The 21,754-nt window shown below is 40.0% G+C and overlaps 1 protein-coding gene across 1 annotated transcript in view; it reads right to left on the minus strand.

Annotated features, from left to right (window-relative positions):
• Window positions 1-21,754, minus strand: part of prg4b (proteoglycan 4b) — a 138,309-nt gene that overhangs the window by 10,987 nt on the left and 105,568 nt on the right. Inside the window, exons 2-6 of the mRNA XM_055642163.1 lie at window positions 12,979-13,072; window positions 11,197-11,313; window positions 10,167-10,286; window positions 8,916-9,086; window positions 7,340-7,959 (exon numbers count right to left, since the gene is read on the minus strand). Coding sequence (XP_055498138.1) covers window positions 7,340-7,959; window positions 8,916-9,086; window positions 10,167-10,286; window positions 11,197-11,313; window positions 12,979-13,072 — 1,122 coding nt within the window. The remainder of the gene's footprint in view (window positions 1-7,339; window positions 7,960-8,915; window positions 9,087-10,166; window positions 10,287-11,196; window positions 11,314-12,978; window positions 13,073-21,754) is intronic.

Here is a 21,754-nt window from a genome sequence, read left to right on the forward strand (position 1 = left end):
TGGATGCATTGCAAGGAACAGAGGCTGTTGTCATTAATTTGTGCAGTAGTTTGGAATGAGTGATAGCATCTGATGGGACAAGGGATGTTGATTTTCCTTTATCAAAGATTTTAGAGTCTGTTGACCCATGTTCAATAATGGAGGGTACCATAATGACTTTATCCACGATTTTAGAATGTATAATCCTATCTTCAGGAATGGCTGTCGTTCTGCTAACCACGATTTTGGATCCTGTGGTCCCATCTTCAGGAGTGGGTGATGTTGTCATTGTATTATGCAAGGTTTTAGAATCCATAGAAACATTTTTGTGAAAAGACGTTGTTGCCATTCCTTTATCCAAGGCTTTAAAATTGATGGATGGAACATCGGGAACAGAGAGAGTTGTCATTCCGTTATCCACCATTTTGGAAACTACTGAAATATCTTCAATAACAGAGGACATGGGCCTTCCATTATACAAGAATTTGGTAACGATTGAACCATCTTCTGGAACAGTAGTTATTATTCCTTTATCCAATATATTAGTATTCATGGAAGACTCTTTTGGGATGATGTGTGTTACTCCAGTATCGAGGATTTTGGATGCTATCGAATCTTCAGGAACTAAATGCATGGTCTTATTTTTAGAAACAAAAGATGTTACTATTCCCGTGTCAAAGGATGTAGAATCTGCGGAACTATCATCATGAATGGGGGATGCTGTCAATTTATTATCTAATAATTCAGAATCTGTATTCCTATATTCAGAAAATGTGGATAGTTCTCTTCCTATATTTAAGATTTTTGTAGCTCCAGTTCCATTTTCAAGAGTGTTGGATGTTGTATTGTTATTCAAGGTTTTTGAATCAATGGATGCACCTTCAAGAACAGAGGGAGTTGTGATGTCTTTATCCAAGGATATAAAATCTGTGGAAACTAAGGCCCCCGTTAGTTTGTCCGAGAGTTTAGAACTTGTGGAATCATTTTCAGAAACAGAGGGTGTTCCTTTACCCAATATGTCAGGATCTGCGGAAGTCTCTTTGGGCATGATGAACGTTGTCAGTTCCATATCTGATAATTCCAAATATGCAGTTCCATCTTGAGCACCATCTTTAAGTAATCCTCTAGAATCTCTTGGCACCTTTTTCGTAACAAGAGGAGTTCCTGACATCTCTTTGTCCAAGAGTTTGGAAGACGGGGTCAGTTTTTCCTGATCGGGGGACATTGTTTTTCCTGTACTCCTGATTTTAAGATCTGTGGCTTCATGTAAAGGAATTATGGTGGATTTATTTCCTCTATTTAAGATTATAGAATCTGTAGCAACATCTTTATTGTCTGGAGGAACTGACATTTGCTTGTCCAAGATTTTCTGATCAGTGAAATTCTTTTCAGGAGCAATGGTTGATATTCCTTTCGGTAAGATTTTAGAATGCATGGTCCCATCTTCATGAACAGAAGAAGTTGTCTTTGCATTATTCAAGATTTCTGAATCTGTGGAAGCATCTCCAGCAGTAGTGGGAGAAACCAGTTTATTACCCAAGGCGCGAGAAACTGTGATCCCAATTTCAGTAAAAGTGGCAGTCATTATTCTTTTGTTCATGGTCCCATTATTGGGAATGCTAGATAATGTTATTACTTGATCCAACACCTTAGAATGCGAGAATCTATTTTCAGGATCAGTGGCATTTCCTGTTATCACATTGTGAGATACAGGTATTGTTGTTAGTTCTTTAACCAAGATTTTTGAATCGGTGGAATCACTTTTAGGAATAGCGGTGGTTATTCCTTTATCCAAGATGGTAGAATCCAAGAATCCATCTACAGGATCAGTAGGAGTTGCTGTATTGTTAGTCAAGAATGTGGAAGTTGTGTTTGTATCCTTGGAAAATGATATAGTTATTTGATGAAACATTGAAGGTTCTGAGAGAACAGATGGAGTTGTCATTCCATCAATCGGTATATTGGAGCTTCCAGAAGCCTTTTCAGAGATGGCATGTGTCGTCAATGCTGCCTCAAAGATTTTAGATTCCGTAGAAGTCTTTTTTCTGATGAAGGCTGTTGTCGTTGTTTTACCCACGATTTTAGTATCCGTGGTCACATCAACAGGAACAAAGGAATCTGTCATTTTGTTATTCAAGATTTTAGAGCCTGTGGAAATATCCACAGTGACTGAGGGCAACACATTCTTATTATTCCAGATTTCTGAGTTTATGGAATTGCGTTCAGGAACAATTGGTGTTGCTTGATTATTCAGCAGTTTGGAATCATCGGTCCTACCTTCAGGAGCCAAGAATGCTGTCCTTCCTTCATCTAGTACAGTAGGAACCGAGGAAGCTCTTTCAGGGGCAGATGATGTTGTTTTTTTTCCCTATCTGAGTCTGAAATTTTGGGTTCAATGGAAGCAACTTCTGTGATAAAGTCCGCGGCCATTCCTTTATCCAAGAGTAAATAATCTACAGATTCATTTTCAGGAACAGTGTCTGTAGGTCCGATTTTTGAATATGTTGTCCTATCTTGAGGATCAAGCGACATTGTTATTCCTTTACCCAAGATGCTTTGATCAGTTGAATCAACCTCAGGAACAGTGGGTGTTTATTCCATTATCTAAGATTTTAACATTTATGGTTGTATCTTCAGGAACCAAATTAGTCTTTGCATTATCCAAGATTTCTGAATCTGTGGAAGAATTCCCAATAATAGTGGGAATTGCCAGATTTTTACCAAGGGTATTTGAATCTGTGATCCCCATTTCAGCAGAAGGAGCAGCTGTTATTCCGTTATTCATGGACTCATTAAGTACATAAGATGTTGTTATTAATTTATCCAAGATTATTGAATCCGTGAATCCATCTTTGGGATCAGAAGGAGTTGTTGTTTTGTTATCCAAGAATGCGAAATCCGTGTTTGCATCTTCAGGAAATGAGTATGATGTCGTTATTTTATAAAAGGCGTTAGAATCTGTGGTTTCAGTTTCTGGAACAGAGGATGTGATGTTTCTATTGTCCAAGACTTGTGAATCTGTAGAAGCAGTGACAGGAATAGTGAGAGTTGTTCTTTCATTAATTAAAACTCTGAGATCCATGGACGTCTCTTCAAGGAAAGTGGGTGTTGTCATTTCTGACTCCACGATTTTTGTTCCTTCAGGAGCATCTTGTGGGATAGAGACTGTTTTTGTTATTTTATCAAAGTTATCAGAATCTGTGGTTACATCAACAGGAACAGAGGAATTTGCGATTATGGCATCCATGTATTTAGAACTTGTGGAAATGTCCTCAGTAGCTGAAGGCATTGTCTTTCCATTGCTCTCAATTTCTGAATCCATAAAATCATTTACAGGAATATTGGTTGCTACTTTATCCGGAATTTTAGAATTGTTAGTTCCATCTTCAGGAACAGAGAACGTTGTAATTTCTTTGTCAGATACACTTGGAACTGCTGAAGGCTCATTTGGGGCAGTGAATCTTGTTACTCCTGTGTCTGAAGTTTTAGGTTCCATGAAAGTAACTTCTGCGTCAGTGGCTGTTGGCATTCCCTTCTCCAAAAACATAGAATTAGTGGAGGCATCTTCATGAACAGTGTCTGTTGACTCCACTTTGGAATTTGTAGAACCTCCTTGAGTAATCGAGGTCATTGCCAACCCATTGTTCGTGATTTCTAAATCCATGGAATCATCATCATCATCAGGAACAGTACTCGTTTTCATTCTTCCTTGCAACATTTTAGAATCCGTGGACCCACTTTCAAAAACGCTGTATGTTGTCATTATGTTTTCCAAGAGTTTAGAATGTATCTTCTTATCTTGAAGTACTGAAGATGTAGTCATTACTGTTTCCAGAATTTTTGAATCTGTAAACCTGTCTTCATAGGTTGGTGTGAATCCTTCACTTACGACTTTAGAATCCCTTGTCCCATCCACATGGTCAGAGAGTGTAGTCAATACTCGATTCAAGATTTCAGAATCAGTGGTTCCATCTTCAGGAATAGATGATGGTCTGCTCACAATATTGGAGATTTGAGAGTCATTTTGTCTACCATTGGTAACAATGGGCACTGTTGTTATTTTCTGAGACATCTTAGAATCCTCGGTAGTAGCTTGAGGAACAGAAGGAGTTGTCAGTCTGGTATCAATAATTTCAGAATATTTGGAATAATCTGCAAGAACAGAGGAAGTTGTATTTTTTTCATACCCGATTTTAAAACTAATGGAAGGGCCTTCAGTAACTGATCGTGCTGTTGTTCCATTGTCCATGATTTTTGAATCCATGGAATTGGTTTCATAAATAGTAGTTGTTATATTTTCCAGGATTTTAAAATCATGTGTCCTACCTTTAGGAACAAGAAGTGTTGTTATTCCTTTATCCAATGTACTACTAGCTGAGGAAGCCTCTTTTAGGGCAGTGTGTGTTGTTAGAGGTGTATCTGAGGTTTTGATGCCTTCTGCAACAGAAAGTGATGTCTTCCCTGTATCCAAAAATATAGAATCTATGGTGACACCTCCATGAAGAGGTGATGTTATTATTCTTTTATTCAAGACTGTTGAGTTTGTGAAAGCTTCTTCTGGATGAGTGGCTGCATTTATTCCTTTATCCGTGATGTTAGGTGATACAAGAACACTGTGCGTTGATGTAATGTTATTAATTTTAGAATCTGTGGTCCCAACTTCAGGAAGAGCTGTTGCAGTTATTGCGTTAGCCAGGATGTTTGAATCTGTGGAAGCATCTGCAGAGACATTGGGTGCTCCCAATTTTTTATCCAAAACATTAGAATCTGTTATCCCATCCACAGAAAAAAATGCATTTGTTATTAAAGACCTTGTTATTCCTTTATCCAAAATGTTAGACTTTGTGGAAGCACCTTCAGGAAAAGGGGAGGTCATCATTATTTTAGACTGTATTTTAGAACTTATGGTCTCATCTGCTGGAACCATGAGCATTGTCATTCCATTAGACAAGATTGCAGAATCGGTAGAAGCATTGGCATGAGCAGAGAAATTTGCCACTCCACTCTTGAATATATTTGGACCTGTTGATGCTTCTTCAGGGACTGTATGCATTTTCATACCTGCATCTAAGGTTTCAGATTCTGTGGAATTATTTTGTGGCATAAAGGCTGTTGTCCTTCCTTTATCGAGAATGTTTAAATCTGTGGACGCATCTGAGGGAACGGGGGATGTTTTTATTTTATTATCCAAGATTTTAGAACTCGTGGAAACATCTGTAATTGAGAGCATCATGGTACCATTGTTCAGGATTTCTAAACCCTTTGAACCACTTGCAGGAATAGTGGTTGTTATCTCTTTATCTAAGTTTGTCGATTTACTGGTCACATCTTCAGGAATGGAGCGTGTTGTCATTTCTTTGCTTAGTTTATCGGGATCTGAAGAAGAACCTTCTGCGACAAGGTGAGTTGTCATACCGGTGACTGAGATTTCAAAATCTACACTCCCATCTTGAGGAACAGTGTTCATTGTCATTCCATTAATCATGAGTTGAGAATCTGTCCTCTTATACTCAGGAAGTTTAGACCATGATGGTATTCTATACAGGATTCCTGAATCCGTCATCACTTCTCCTAGACTTGGGGTAGCCGTAGGTGTCACAGTTTTATATAACATTTTAGATTCCATGATCTCGTTTTCAGGAACAGAAGGAGCTGCCAATCCATTATCCAAGAGTTTTAAATGAATGGAAGCATCTTCAGAAAGTGGTGTTGTCAATTCCTGATCCAAGATTTTGGAATATCTGATCCCATCGTCAGGAAAAGTAGAAGTTGTTATTTTATGTAAGGTTTTAGAATCAGTGGCCTCGCCTGCCGAAACAGGGAGCAATGTAATTCCATCATCTAAGATTCTTGAACTTGTTGATGCATCTACAGGGAAATAAGTTGTTTTTCTATTATCCAAGATATCATAACCCATTGAGGTCTCTACAGTGACAAGGTGTGTCTGCATTCCTGTACTCATGATGTTATCATTCATAAACTCACCTTCTGGAACACCAAGGGTCGTCACTTTGCTTACCAAGGCTTTAGAATGCGTATTCCCACCTTCAAGATCAGATGGTGTGGCCATTCTTGTGTCCAAGATTTTAGAATCTGTGAAACTATCTTTATTAGCAAAAGGTGTTGTCAATCCTTCATCAAAACTTTTCACATCCCTGGAATTATCCTCGGGACCAGAGAGCGTTGTCAACACTTTAAGCATGATTTCATGATCCCTGGTCCTATCCTCTGGGAATGTGGAAGATGTCATTATTTTATACAATATTTTAGATGCTGTGGTCTCACCTAACGGAACAGAAAGCAACGTAATTCCTTTATCCGAGAATCTAGCACCCATAGAAGCAACTGCAGGAGGGGCAGAGGTTGTAACTCTACTCTCTGATATTCTAGAACCAGCAAAAATCTCTTCAGGGTCAGTATTTGTTGGCATTCCCTTGTCCAAAATTTTGGAATCTGTGGAAGCAAATTCTGGGATAGAAGTTGCTGTTGTTCTTTTATCCAGGATTTTAGAATTTGCGGAATGGTCTACGGGAACTGAAGGAGTTGTCATTCTATTATATAGAGTTCTAGTACTTGTGGAAGTAACCTCAGAAACTGAGGGCACGGATATCCTATGGTTTGGGAGTTTTGAAATGAAGGAATCACTTTCAGGAACACTTGTTATTTCCTTATCTAGTGTTTTAGAATCATTGGTCCTATTTTTAGGAGTGGAGGGTGTTGTAATTCTTCTATCCAATATACTTGGAACTGAGGAAATCTCTTCTGGGAGAGTATGTGTTATTATTCGTGTGCCTGAGATTTTAGATTCTATGGAAGCAACCTCTGTGCTCAAGGATGTTGTCATTCCTTTATCCAAAAACATAGAATCTGTCGTTCCATGTTTAGAAACAACGGATATTGTTACTCTTTTACTCAAGATTTTTGAATTCATGGATGCTTCATCAGGAAGAGTGTTTTTTCCCATTCCTTCATCCAATCTTTTACGATCAGTGGATCTATCGCCAGAAACACTGTACATTGTCATTCTGTTATCCCAGGCTTTAGAATACATCCTCCCATCTTCAAGAGAAGATGTGGTCATTTCTTTCTCTGAGAGTTTATAATCTGTGAAACTATCTGCGTTAGCAAAGGGCGTTGTCAATCCTCGTCCTAAGATCTTAATGTACCTGGTCCCATCGTCAGACATGGAAGATGTACTCATTAAATTATCAAGGATTTTAGAATGCTCGGTCCTACCCTTGGGGATGAAGGGTGTCGTCACCACTTTATCCAAGATTTTAGGATCCCTGGTCCTATCCTCAGGAAATGGGGAAGATGTCAACATTTTATACAATATTTTGGATGCTGTTGTCTCACCTACCGGAACAGAAAGCGATGCCATTCCCTTATCCGAGATTCTAGTATCCTTGGAAACAGCTGCGGAAGGAGCAGCAGTTGACATTCCATTCGCCGATATTCTAGAACCATTTGCTGTCATTTTCTTGTCCAAGATTTTGGAAACATCTTTTGGCACGATGGTTGGTGTTCCTTTATTCTCGCTTTCGGATTTGTTAGATTGATCCACAGGAACCGAGGGATCATTACTCAGGGGTTCAGACCTCTTGGAAGCATCTTTGGTGGCCGTGGGCGCTGTCATCCTATTGTTTGGGATTTTTGAATTGAGGAAATCACTTTCAGGAGCAGCTGTCAATTCTTTATCTAGGATTTTGGAATCATTGGGCCCGTCTTCAGGGGTGGGATAAGTTGTCATTCCTCTATCCAATGCACCAGGAACAGTTGTTGTTGTTGCTGTTGTTTCTTTAACTAAGATATTTGAATTTGTGGAAGCGACCTCAGGAACATTGGTTGTTTTCAATCTTTTATCCAGGATTTGGGGATCTGTGGAGCTATTTTCAGGAACGACAGGATCGTCTTTGTCGTTTTTAAATTTGATGGGATCTACGGTGGTCAATACTTCAATTTCTTTAGCTGTTTCAGTTTCTGTAAAAGTAAGTTTTGATAAATCAGAAAAACTGATAATTCACTAACAAGCCATCTTCATTTCTTATGCACATACTCATGGTCAGCTATCAATTAATTACCTGACAATGGAAACATCACGCTGATTTTGAGCAACGTCACAAGGTAATTTTCCTATTTATCCTAATTAATCATGGTAGCCAACAACTCCATGTTCAGTTAACATAGTCCTTTGCTAATATCTTATTCTGGGAAGTGTTGTTGCACAGTTTCACATTATTCAAAATTTTCTTTGAAATTTCTGTGGATCTTATTCCTGACAGATGTCTCAATAGTCCCTACCTTTGCACTTGGATTTTCTATGTGTTTGCCTCTAATGGATCCCACGTATTTAGTGAGGACCATGTGTCTGTACATCATTAATGTTGACTGTAATCCAGAAATTAGAGCTGTCTGTTCTGTCCACTAAGACTTCTGGTTCAAGGGGGATTCCAATTCTAGTCTCTCTGGCAAAGCTGTTCTTCCTCAAACTAATTTAATTTAATGTGTGATTCTTAAAGCTCATCCATTACTTTTGTGTCCCCTTTAACTATTGCCAGAACATTTGTTAACATATCAATCATTTCACCATAGACTGTGGATTTCTACAGTTGGGTTTCAATCATTTCATTTATACATTGTGAATTTCTCCCCAGTCTAATGATCCATGGTCTTTGGCCTTCCATTAAAACGTTCTTCTTGTCATGTAAGTTAAGGAGTTCATGCATGCTGATAAATAGCATGTATTATTATTATTATTGTTGTTCTGAAGCATAAAGCAGTTAGCAGCCTAGAATCTGCACACAGAATCTGACTGCACTTGGTGCAGTATAAATATTACATTTGACGATGGTGCTAATTTAAAAAGGTTTTGACACATGGCTGAATCGCACACTATTGAGCATATCACAATTTGTTAGAAGAAAACTGTTTCATACTTGACTTCAAGGGTCCTTCCTTGATTTTTCCATTATCATTCAAATGGTTGGCAGAATCTTGTTGGAGCAGTGTATCACTGATTATCTCAGCTGCTGTTGGTTTCTTTGTGAAGCTGGTGACTGGTAAAGGTGACCTTGTAGTAGCTACAATCATGGGACTTTTTTGGATGTCTACGATAAAAAATTAGTTCAGAGTGAATAATCACAATTTATTTCTAATGTTTACATTTCATGTTTTTTTGTAATTGTAATGCAGTTTGTGCCAGCAATAGAACACAAGAGAACAGCATGGACTAGAAATTGATATTGGGCACTTAAAGCATGCTCAGAAATTCTTGTATGGCATATCAATAAATATTTAATTCTGGATTTTCCATAGTAGGAAGGTCTAGTGCTGGGGAACCTAAATACAGCAAGGAATGAGGATGGCTGTTAATGGAGGCCGGAAGGTGGGGTGATTAGAGAAAGAAATGTTTGTGTTTGGACACAGGTCAATGCCAGAGTGTTGGGGAGGGAAGTGGGGGAGGATCGAGAGAACATCAGACCTCTGGGGAAAATGGTGGCCAGAGTTCTCGACGGGTAGTCACAATCACGTTTATCTTTGGGGAAAAAAAGCAATTTCAGATGTGTAACTCTAATGAAAACAAAGCTACACATCCAAACTTGTTACGTTACATGCAGCTGACAACATTAGTGAGAGACCTGTATAGAGGTGAGGTGAAATGAATCTTAACAAAATTATTACTTCAAATGCAAATTTATAACTGAAATGCTATAATGGGAACTTCACAGTTTTTAAATGCATTAGGCAGGTGGAAGTCAAATTGTTACTTTTCATCTAGATCTTTCAAATTGCAAAATAAATAGTGAAGGTTCTGATTTTTATTTTAGTGATTTACGATTTGATTGAAGAAAAATTACAGCTCCAGATGTTAATAATTCAATTAGGTGTCAGCAATTTAAACAATGTTTTATGTTACTATTCTGTGTTAGTTCTCTTGCAGGAGAAACTCCAAGCAAATTTCTCATGGAAAGTTTCCTAGCTGCCTTCAGAAATGCAAAGGACCAATGCTGATTGAAGTATCAATATAACATAAGCTAGATTTTTCTTAGTTTTTTAACATATTACGGTCCGAGTCATCAAACATTGTAATGATTAACTTCAGCTAAAATGTTATCTTGCGTAACCCACCGAGAAAATGTGAAAAAAAACGTAAGACATGCACCCACAGCTTGGCAGCCTTATTGTACCTTCTTCACAGTTTGCAGCAAAATCAGCACAGCAATCACTGTATTTCACACAGATGGGATCACACTGGCATTTCCGTCCTCGTTGGTGCTTCTCATAGCAGCGTCCAGAACAGGAGGTTTCTGTACAAAGAACAGGTTTTGGTATGAACATAGAAATTAGGTGCAGAAGTAGGCCATTCGGCCCTTCAAAACAGCACCGCCATTCATTATAATCACGGCTGATCATCCAAAATCAGTACCCCGTTCCTGCTTTCCCCCTCATATCCCTTGATTCCTTTAGCCCTCAGAACTATATCTAACTCTCTTTCGAATACATCAAGCAAAGTACAAGGTCACCTTGTTGACTGGACTAGAGAACATGGTGGAGTACTGAGCAAGGTAACTCGGTAACATCTCATATGTAGGAAGGAACTGCAGATGCTGATTTACACCAAAGATAGACACAAAATGCTGGATTAACTCAGCGGGACAGGCAGCATATATGGATAGATAGAATGGGTGACGTTTTGAAACGTCACCCATTCCTTCTATCCAGGGATGATGCCTGTCCTGCTGAGTTACTCCAGCATTTGGTGTCTATCTTCAGTAACATCTCAGCTGGAATAGTTTTGAAAATGGAGGATGAATATGGCTATAGCCCTCTGCTTTGTGTGCACACACAATTACATTACATTTTCCCTATACACACCTGCCTTTCAGCAACATGCAGAGACATAAGAATAACCAATAAACTGAGATACACAAGTGTGTAATTTGGGGTTGGTTATCAAGATGAGCCTTTGCATCCTGCAGATTATGAAATAACATGACAATAAAATACAGCACTTAATTACATGTATATCCATTAAACGAGAACAAATGTAGTTACTTTTGGAATTTATATATCCCACTCAGGTTTTTTGTTAGTTTGAAATCAGAATGCAAGATTTTATCTTTGAATTGGCAGAGATCTGTTTCCTGGACAGGTACTCTCCAGAGGTTAATACATGTTTTAACAAGTGGGCCGAGATGTTTAGCTGCTGCTGTTTACCTGATGTACAGATATCTCTGTAATCTTCGCAGCATTCATCATAACGAATACATTCGATGTCACAGTTGCAAACGTGGCCTCGCTCGTACCTGGGAACACATCTCCCTATACAGCTGTCTTCATTTTAGGGGGAAAAAACACAAAAGTAAGTGAAGCATCCAAACACAGAGATCTACTTACTTTACTGAGACGGATTCGCCGATATCAATCACAAAATTGCATATTAATAATTTATTTTTCGTTTTTTTTTAAGCCATTTTCCAGATTTGAATGTATTAATAATGAAGTGGGGGAATGTTGTCCAATTCCCGCTGGCTGTGTGCTGCGCCCTTCACTGAAGCACTTCACTGGACTCTTGCGTTGGGGGCTGCACATCCCACCTGTTCAATGGAGAACCAAGTTGGGCTTGTAGAGAGGGGAGTGGAGTGGAGTGGAGTGGAGGGGCAAGAGAAGGTAGCGCGGCCCCGGGGGAGAGGGAGAGGTGGTAACAGCGGGCTCCTGGTGAGGGGAAACAGTGGGGCTCCGGGGAGATGGTAGCGGAGTAATGGTGGGGAGGGGTGTGAAATAGCGGGGCTCAGGGAGCAAGTGAGAGTGCGAGGGAGAGGCACCGGGTCTCCGGGATTGGTGTGTGGAGGGGAGATAGCAGGGGTTCAGGGAAGCGGGGATAGCGGGGCTCTGGCGGAGAGTAGTGTGTGGGGAGATAGCGGAGCCCCTGGAGGGAGTGGGGCCGGGGAAGGGTTGGGGAGGACTGGCAGCGGGTTACGGTCGGAGCGCGGAGATGGGGGAGACAGCGGGGCTCCGAGCGAGGGGTGGGGGAGACAGATGGGCTTTGAGGGAATGCAGACGAACTGTATATGCACTGAGACTGTCAGGGCACGACACTAGCACTTTGAGGCAACGCTAGTGGAATGTTGACGCTGCACCAGGCTTGTGAGAGAGAGTGCGCTTCAGGCTTGTGACTGAGACGTGGGGCAGAAAACACACAGAATTTGGTATTTTCTTTCAATTCATGTAATTGGGAAAAAACTAACTTTCCAAAGTAAGCAAAGGCCTGAAGGGAGACATTTGGGTTGAGAAAGGGCGAGGAGAGAAGCGATTGGGAACGTGGATCTGTGTACATCTGTCGTGGAGGAGAGGTGGGTGGAAAATTGCAACCTTCACGTGGTCCGCCCTGTTTCAACTAATGCAATCAACTCGACGTGCACAAACGGAAGATCAAATAGAACAAGTTGTCCAACAACATTAGGCTGTGCACGCCACACGAAAGAAGAAAAAGAAGAAGTGGAGGAGAGGTAAGGGTTAAAGTGATAACAGAGTAAGGGGCGGGAGGGCAAGCAACTGGAAAGATGACTGAGAAGTAATGAAGTTTGAAATGAACTCACGGAATGCAGTGAGTGAATAAGGACAAAAGACTGAAGTAAAGGATTCCAATGCAGACCCATGCACCCCTACTGGGGTTAGGGTAGATGAGAATTGTAACTAAGTTTTAACTTTTGTTTAAACAGAACAACACAAGACAACTGTAGCATAAGTGCTCGCCTGACCTCGACACCATGCAATTATCAAAGTTATTGAAGTTATTTAGTCATTAATGTCTTGTACTGTTCTGTGTCTTTTTTTCTTTTTCTCTTTTTTGTTTTGTATGGATTTATTGACATTTGATCTGTTCAATTAATTTAATCAATCTCTGTAAAGCACTTTGGTTCAAATATTGGTTTTGTTGAAAAGTGCTATATAAATAAACATTATTATTATTATTATTATTTCATTTCCAGCACTTACCTTGAGCTGCGATCATTTCTGGCAAGGTCACGGAGGATACAATTAAAAGAATGGTTTGCCATTTCATGAAATTTTGAGGATTGGCCATCATCATCTGTTTGTAAGTACATGAAGGAAATACGGTTGTAATTTGAGAGAATAATATATAATATTTAAAAAACTCTACCATCGTCCCCACCCTTATAGGAGCTAAAGAAAACAACTGGTTTTTACAGTGTACCCTTAATGACAACAAATCCTAATGGGGTGTTTAAATCCAAACAAGTAGTAATGAACATTAAATGCCTTCAAATAATGAGGTAAAACACGAGATTAACTGCTTGTAGTGATGTTTATTAAATGATGAATACTGGCAAAGGTCAGGCTCCTCTTTAAATAGGAACATAACCTAATGCCATAACCATAATCTAGAAGCACAAACTAGCTTAATTTGAATGTCTCCTTATAAGAAGCACCTCTGACAGTGCACCACTTCCTTGATTTTAACCAAGCTGATCTCACTTGTCTGCACCTGGTCCATATCCTTCCAAACCTTTTAAAGTTTTCTAAGTTTCTTTTAAATGTTGCAATCATACCTGCCTCTGCCACTTCCTCTGCAAGCTTGTTTCATTTACGCACTATTTTCTGTGTGAGAAAGATCGTCCCTCGGGTCCTTTAAAATCTTGCACCTCTCACCTTAAATCTACTTCTAGTCTTAGAATCCCCCATCCTGGGAAAAAGACTGTGGTTATCCACCTTACCTATGCCCCTTATAATTTTATATACCTCTGCCCTCCAGAAAAAATAGACCCAGCTTATCCAGCCTCTGCTTATAACTCAACCTACAATCTCGGTAACTTCTCATGAATCATCTTTACACTCTTTCCAATTTAATTACTTTCTTCCTGTAGCTGGGTAACCAGAACTATAGGCAGTATTCCAAACGTGGCCTTACCAATGTTTTGTAACAGCTTTGGCCACAGCTTTAACGCAACATCCCAACTCCTACACTCAATAACCTGACTGAGAACTGTGAGCCTTCTTCACCACTGCACCCACCTGTATCACCACATTCAAGGAACTATGCAACTGCATTTATAAGTCTCTCCATTCTGCAACCTCCCCAAGGGGTGGGAGATTGCAACCTTCACGTGGTCTGCCCTCTTTTGACGAATGCAATCAACCCGGCGTGCACAATCAAATAAGATCAAATAGAACAAGTTGTCCTACAACTTTAGGCTGTGCATGCCATACGCAGGAAGAAGAAGAACGTCCCCAAGACCTTACCAATTACAATGTAGGTCTTGCCCTGGTTTGACTCATCATGTTGCACCCTCTATCTCTTGCCTTCAAGCCAAGTTTGTATCCATTTGGTTCGCTCACCCTGGATCACATATGATCCAATGTTGTGGCTGAGCCTACCATATGGTAAGTTGTGAATAATTTCTGAAGGTTTAAATTGCCCCAAAAATCAGATTTCTGCTGGTAATGGAGAAACTGCACCCAACACAACTTGGTGCGTGACAGGTGTCATTCATTGTGCTTGTGTGGAAGTGCCTGGGCCAGTTTACTGATGGCTGCAGTTTCACCCAGAAGTGGTCACTGACACAATCGACTCTAAAACTGCTTTCTGTGCATTTGCATATAGATGTGGCAAATGGGTCACATTTCTAGACTGCAGTGCTCTAAACAATATTGCTGTAAATGTAAGGCATAGTTAATATTGATTTATTTTATCTTTTAAACAGGAAATGCTATAAATTACAAGTAAATCTAATTTTTATTTTGCGATAATCCAGTTTTCTACACTTGTCAAATTATATCAATACACATCTTGTTATCTGTGTTAATGGTATGAAGAAAGTACACCATTTTTGTTTGTCAAATATATGATTATTTAGTGCAGTTAGGTGGAGAGTAACAGTGCTGCAGGAGCTAAGATTGCCATTTGTACTATGTTTACATATGCTGTTGTGCTGCAGCAAGCAAGAATTTCATTGTCCTATCTGGGACATATGACAATAAAACACTCTTGATTCTTGACTATTAGTACCAAGTCATCCCTGTTCAGAATCACTGCAGATTCTGTGATTAGAGGGGCTCTTGATATAGGGTTCATAAGACCAAGACGGAGGAAAAAAGAAAGACGTGTTTTTTTCACAACTTTATGGTATCAGAAAGCATTTTTCAACTGAAGTTTACTTAAAGAGCGGTTATAACTAGCAGCTAATTTTCCTCGTATAAGCTCTGTTGACAATGGCGGAGAGGCGACCGGACAATTTGTTTTAGTGATGTTGCTTGAAGGATAAATATTTACCAGGTTATGGGGTTAGTTTTCACAGGGACCTTTACATCCACCCAAGAGAAGAGAGGGCATCCCGAATAGTACGGCACTCCCTCAGTACAACATTTTAGACCTCAAGTTCCTGGAATAGCGCTTGAACTCGCAAGTGACTCAGGACAGTTGAAAGTGGACAATTGAGCATTGTCCATAAAATTAGCACGACAGTCTCACTATTCGCATTAGTTTGGAACACCTGTTAGGAAGGACATTTTTGCCCCTGGAGTGAAGAGAAGGTTCACCAGACTGATTCCTGGGATGTCAGGACTGTCTTATGAAGAAAAACTGGATAGACTTGGTTTACTCATTCTGCATTTTTTCTTTCCTTGAGAGGGGAATCTTTTGTAAACTTACAAAATTCTTAAGGGGTTGGACAGGCTAGATGCAGGATTTATCATTGTTCCCGATTTGGGGAAGTCCAGGAAATTGGGTCACAGCCATGCTTAAGTTCTAAAATTGAAAACCTTTAAAACCGAGATGAGGAGAACTTTTTTCACACATGAAATCTGTGCAGACAGAGAAGTATTCAATTTAGCTTAAACTCTCTGAACCAGAGGGTAGTTTGAGGCCAGTTCATGGCTTATTTACCAGGGAGTTAGATGTGGCCCTTGTGGCCAAGGGGATCAGAGGGGTATGGAGAGAAGGCAGGTACGGGATACTGAGTTGGATGATCAGCCATGATCATGATTAAATGGCATGCAGGCTCGAAGGGCCGAATGGCCTACTGATGCACCTAATTTCTATGTTTCTATAATGCTATTCGCATCACACATCCTCAATCACCCCACTTATTATTGCTTTTTTCCCCCTGTAATGAAAACCTAGTTCAATGTAGGTTTTTTTTGTTTCTTAAACATAGAAACATAGAAATTAGGTGCAGGAGTAGGCCATGTCGCTCTTTCCAGAGCCTGCAACGCCATTTTATGATCATGGCTGATATCAATGACAGTATCCCCGTACCTGCCTTCTCTCCATCCCCCTGATCCCCTTAGCCACAAGGGCCAATTAACTCCCTCTTAAATATAGCCAATGAATCTGGTTAACCTTTTATTACTAACTGGTGATGAAATGATGTAAATATCGGCATTTACAAAGATTGTAACTTTAAGAAAGCTTGCATTCTTCCAGTAATTTTTATTAATGGACAAAAGCAACTGTTAAATTATTTTTTATAAAGAAGCAGTGAATGAATATGCTAGAACTAACACCATAAATTAAGTTTTTAATCTTTTGAATTGGTCATTTCTACACAGTCTTTATTAATGCAGTCGTAAGACCTGACATATGATAGATTGAAAATATTTATGACAACCTCCTTAGTTCATTTGTTGTAATGCAGTCAAATAGTCGGCAGAGGATATATTCACAAATATCCTTATAATGTCACTATACACTTAAGCACGATAATGCTGACATCCTTACTGAATTAGCAGCTCTATATGGACTAAAATTATTCTAATATAAAATGCTAAACAAAACTTTAAAAAATGCTTAAGAAATCTATCAGCAGAAAAACAAATCTAACAAATACATTGTTACATTTACATTGGTAAATAATTTGGTGTAACATTCAAAAGAACAGAATGATATTTTAATGTAATTCCTTAAGTATACTCACCATATATGAATCCAATCTCATAAATTTAATAAATTTACATTTCAAACCCTCTGCACTTATATAGTCTTTTTTTAAGGAAGTGAAAGTGACTAAACAAGATTTGATTTGTCAAATTTTTAAACCTATTGCCATTTGTGCAGACAAAATGCAATACCCGGCCAAAGAAAGCAAATATTCTCAATAAATATTGGGAAATAAGTTTATTAAAAACATTCTTGTGGTTTTCAGTGAGGCTGATATTTTGAATGTTGTTGAAAATGGTTTTAACCCGCCGATTACACATCAAGTCCCACTTGTGTGCCAAATATGTTGCAATTCATATCCGCATTAGAAGAAAACATATGGTCGATAAGAAAATGTCTGGAGCAAAATAATCAGAGAGGCAAACAAATTACTTTATTGCAGAAAGATTCAACTGAGCTTTAAATGATAATGGTCTGGCTGGGAAAAGCCAACATAGTTTACAAATGGGGGACTGGCTGCTCAAGGGTAGGCTGGAGAATGTGCAACACATAGATATGTACTGGTATTAGAGGTTTGCAAGTGGTTCGGGTGATTAAGAAGAGACTTTGGTGGGCATTGGTAAATAAGGCCGTTTAATATAAGAACAGTATTGCGAGGGAGTGTCAGTATCATTAGTGTTAGCTGCTGTGTGGAAACATTGAGGCAGAGATTATACCTGATAATAACTGGAAGGCAGATTATTATCTAAATGGTGTCAAGTTGGGGAAAGGGGAAGTACAACGGGATCTGGGGTCCTTGTTCATCAGTCAATGAAAGTAAGCATGCAGGTACAGCAGGCAGTGAAGAAAGCGAATGGCATGTTGGCCTTCATAACAAGAGGAGTTGAGTATAGGAGCAAAGAAGTCCTTCTGGAGTTGTATAGGACCCTAGTGAGACCACGCATGGAGCATTGTGTGCAGTTTTGGTCTCCAAATTTGAGAAAGGACATTCTTGCTATTGAGGGAGTGCAGCGTAGGTTGACAAGATTAATTCCCGGGATGGCGGGATTGTCATATGCTGAGAGAATGGGGTGGCTGGGCTTGTATACTCTGGAATTTAAAAGGATGAGAGGGGATCTTATTGAAACATATAAGATTATTAAGGGTTTGGACACGCTAGAGGCAGGAAACATGTTCCCGATGTTGGGTGAGTCCAGTACAAGAATAGTTTAAGGTCACAGTTTAAGAATAAGGGGCAAGCCATTTAGAACGGAGATGAGAAAACACTTTTTCACACAGAGAGTTGTGAGTCTGTGGAATTTTCTGCCTCAGAGGGCGGTGGAGGCCGGTTCTCTGGATACTTTCAAGAGAGAGCTAGATAGGGCTCTTAAAGATAGCGGTCAGGGGATATGGGGAGAAGGCAGGAACGGGGTACTGATTGTGGATTATAAGCCATGATCACATTGAATGGCGGTGCTGGCCTACTCCTGCACCTATTGTCTATTGGTCCGAGAACACTGATGCATTTATAAAGCAAGCACATCAGCGCCTCTACTTCCTGAGAAGATTACGGAGAGTCGGTATGTCAAGGAGGACTCTCTCTAACTTCTACAGGTGCACAGTAGAGAGCATGCTGACCGGTTGCATCGTAGCTTGGTTCGGCAACTTGAGTGCCCTGGAGCGGAAAAGACTACAAAAAGTAGTCTGCCCAGTCCATCATCGGCTCTGACCTCCCTTCCATCGAGGGGATCTTTCTCAGTTGCTGCCTCAAAAAGGCTGGCAGTATCATCAAGGACCCACACCATCCTGGCCACACACTCATCTCCCCGCTACCTTCAGGTAGAAGGTACAGGAGCCTGAAGACTGCAACAACCAGGTTCAGGAATAGCTACTTCCCCATAGCCATCAGGTTATTAAACTTGGCTCGGACAAAACTCTGAACATTAATAGCCCATTATCTGTTTATTTGCACTTTATCAGTTTATTTATCCATGTGTTATATATATATTTATATAATGGTATATGGACACACTGATCTGTTCTGTAGGCAATGCCTACTATGTTCTGTTGTGCTGAAGCAAAGCAAGAATTTCATTGTCCTATCAGGGACACATGACAATAAACTCTCTTGAATCTTGTCTATTGTCTATAATGTTGAAACTGGTGATTCAAGAAGACTGAAGTGAGCTCAATCAAAAGTTGAGAGTTCCTGTTATTGAGTTAAAAGCATGAAACCAGGCCTTTCAGCCCACTTTGTCCATTGCGACCAATTTGAAATACTGGGCTAATCTCATTTGCCTGCATTTGGCCCATAACCTATTCTATCCATATGGCCAAATATCTTTTCAAAGTTGGAATGATATCCTCTTTTTTTAGCCTCCTCTGACAGCTCGTTCTGGATATTTTCACATCTGAAAAGGTTGCTCCTTAAGTTCCTCTTCAATTTCCCCCCCCTTCACCTTAAAGCTACATCCTCCAGTTTTAGAATCCTCTACCCTAGGTAAAAATGAGAGAGTTCACTTCATCCATGCCCCTCATGATCTTCTATACCTTAACAAGGTCACCCCTCAGCCTGCAATGCTCAAAAAAAAAAGTCCCAGCCAATTAGGACAGCACAGTGGTGCAGCGGTAGAGTTGCTGCCAAACAGCTCCAGAGACCCGGGTTTGATCCTGATTACGGGTGCTCTCTGTGTGGAGTTTGTACATTCTCCCTGTGACTGCATGGGTTTTCTCTGGGTTTTCCGGCATCCTCCCACATTCCAAAGACATGCAGGTTTGTAGCTTAATTGGCTTCTGCAAATTGTCCCTCGTATATAGGATAGAACTAGTGCACCGGTGATTAGTGGGTCAAAGGGCCTGTTTCCACTCTAAACTAATCTAAATTAAACTATCCAACCTCTCCCTATAAATCCAAGCCCAGATAACATTTTAGTGAATCACTTCTGCATCCTTTCCAATTTAATGACATCCTTCCTATAGATGGGCGACCAGAACTGCACACGCTACTCCAAGTGTGATCTCATCAATGACTTCAACAGCTGCATGATGATGTCCCGACCTTTGTACTCAATACCCTTAACAATGAGAGCAAGCGTGCTTCTGCACCCTATTGTCTACCTGACATGCCATTTCGGGGAATCGTGCTGTAGTTTAGTTTATTGTCACTAAACAATAAACTAAGGTACAGTGAAAAGCTTTCATTGCCTGCTAACAGACCAGTGTTGCCTGTACTCCCAGATCTCTCTGCTCTGTAACTCTCTCCAGGGCTCTGCCATTTACTGTGTAAGTACCGTCCTGGTTCGACAGAGCAAATTGCAACACCTCATACTGGTCAGAGTTAAATTCCATTTGCTATTCCTTGCCCCAGCTCCCCAGCTGATCTAGATCTTGTTATAAACTATGTATTGTCACACAGAAGACCCAACACTGACCCTTGTGGCACTCCGTGGCCAAGTACATACAATCTGAAAAATCAACTACCCGTTGACTCCTTCTCCAAGCCAATTTTGACTCCAAATGGTTAGCTCACCATGGATTCCATGCACTCTAACCTTCCACAATAGTTAACCCCCATCAATTATCTTGGTGACCTCTTCAATAAAACGTTAAGCTGATTTGTGAGATGATTTCCCATGCACAAAACCATGCATCGTGGCTTAGTTCAGCAACTTGAGCACCCTGGAGAGGAAAAGACTACAAAAAGTAGTATACACTGCCTAGTCCATCATCGGCTCTGACCTCCCTTCCATCGAGGGGATCTATCGCAGTCGCTGCATCAAAAAGGCTGGCAGTATCATCAAGGACCCAAATCATCCTGGTCACACACTCATCCCCCCGCTACCTTCAGGTAGAAGATACAGGAGCCTGAAGACTGCAACAACCAGGTTCAGGAATAGCTACTTCCCCACAGCCATCAGGTTATTAAACTTGGCTTGGACAAAACTCTGAACATTAATAATCTGTTATTTGCACTTGATCAGTTTATTTATTCATGTGTGTATATATTTATACAATGGTATATGGACACACTGATCTGTTCTGTAATCATGCCTACTATGTTCTGTTGTCCTGAAGCAAAGCAAGAATTTCATTGTCCGATCAGGGACACATGACCATAAACTCTCTTGAATCTTGAATGCCGACTATCCCTCATCAGTCCATGCCTATTCAAATGCTGGTAGATCCTGTCTCTATGAAACCCTCCAACAATATTACCATCATTGACATAATGTTTACTGGTTTATAGTTCCATGGCTTGTCCTTGCTGCTCCAATAATGAGTTTGGTACCATTGCTCTGCTGATTGCAATTTTCCTGTGTTATCTTCTCTCATTCCCTCCACACCCTTCCCACCTCCACCCCATCCCCACTTAACCTCCATTAACTGATTAACAGCAATTTCTGGCATGTATTCTGTTGAGTGATGACTGATGAAAGGTATTTGTTTAATGCTTTTACCATCTTTGTTTTCCATGATTACTTCCCCAGAATCTCGCCATGACCACACTCAGCATTTTTTAGTAAAATTATAGAAACTCTTGTGTTCTCATTTTTCTTTATTAAACTTTATGTCATTGATTATTTTCATTGTCCAATCAACCTGCAGACCTGTCAGCCACCATTGTGCTATTATTATTTTCCTTCGATATATCGTGTCTGTAATAGTTAACGTGTAAGTAAGGTATAGAAATTAAGTTCCGATCCTTTGGTTATTTGAAATGTGTGTTGAAGACAGTTGCAAGTTGTTGGGCTTTTTGGAATTTTGCAAGAAAGTAAAATAAAAATGCTGGAGACTGAAGTTTGGTGAAGGTGAAAAATAATAAGTAGTTTGTAATGAAAACGATTAATATTATATGTCACCTAAATCTGTTGTTATCATTGCATCAATGAGAGAAGT

This window comes from Leucoraja erinacea, chromosome 10 (genome assembly GCF_028641065.1).
Source record: "Leucoraja erinacea ecotype New England chromosome 10, Leri_hhj_1, whole genome shotgun sequence".
Taxonomy (NCBI): Eukaryota; Metazoa; Chordata; class Chondrichthyes; order Rajiformes; family Rajidae; genus Leucoraja; species Leucoraja erinaceus.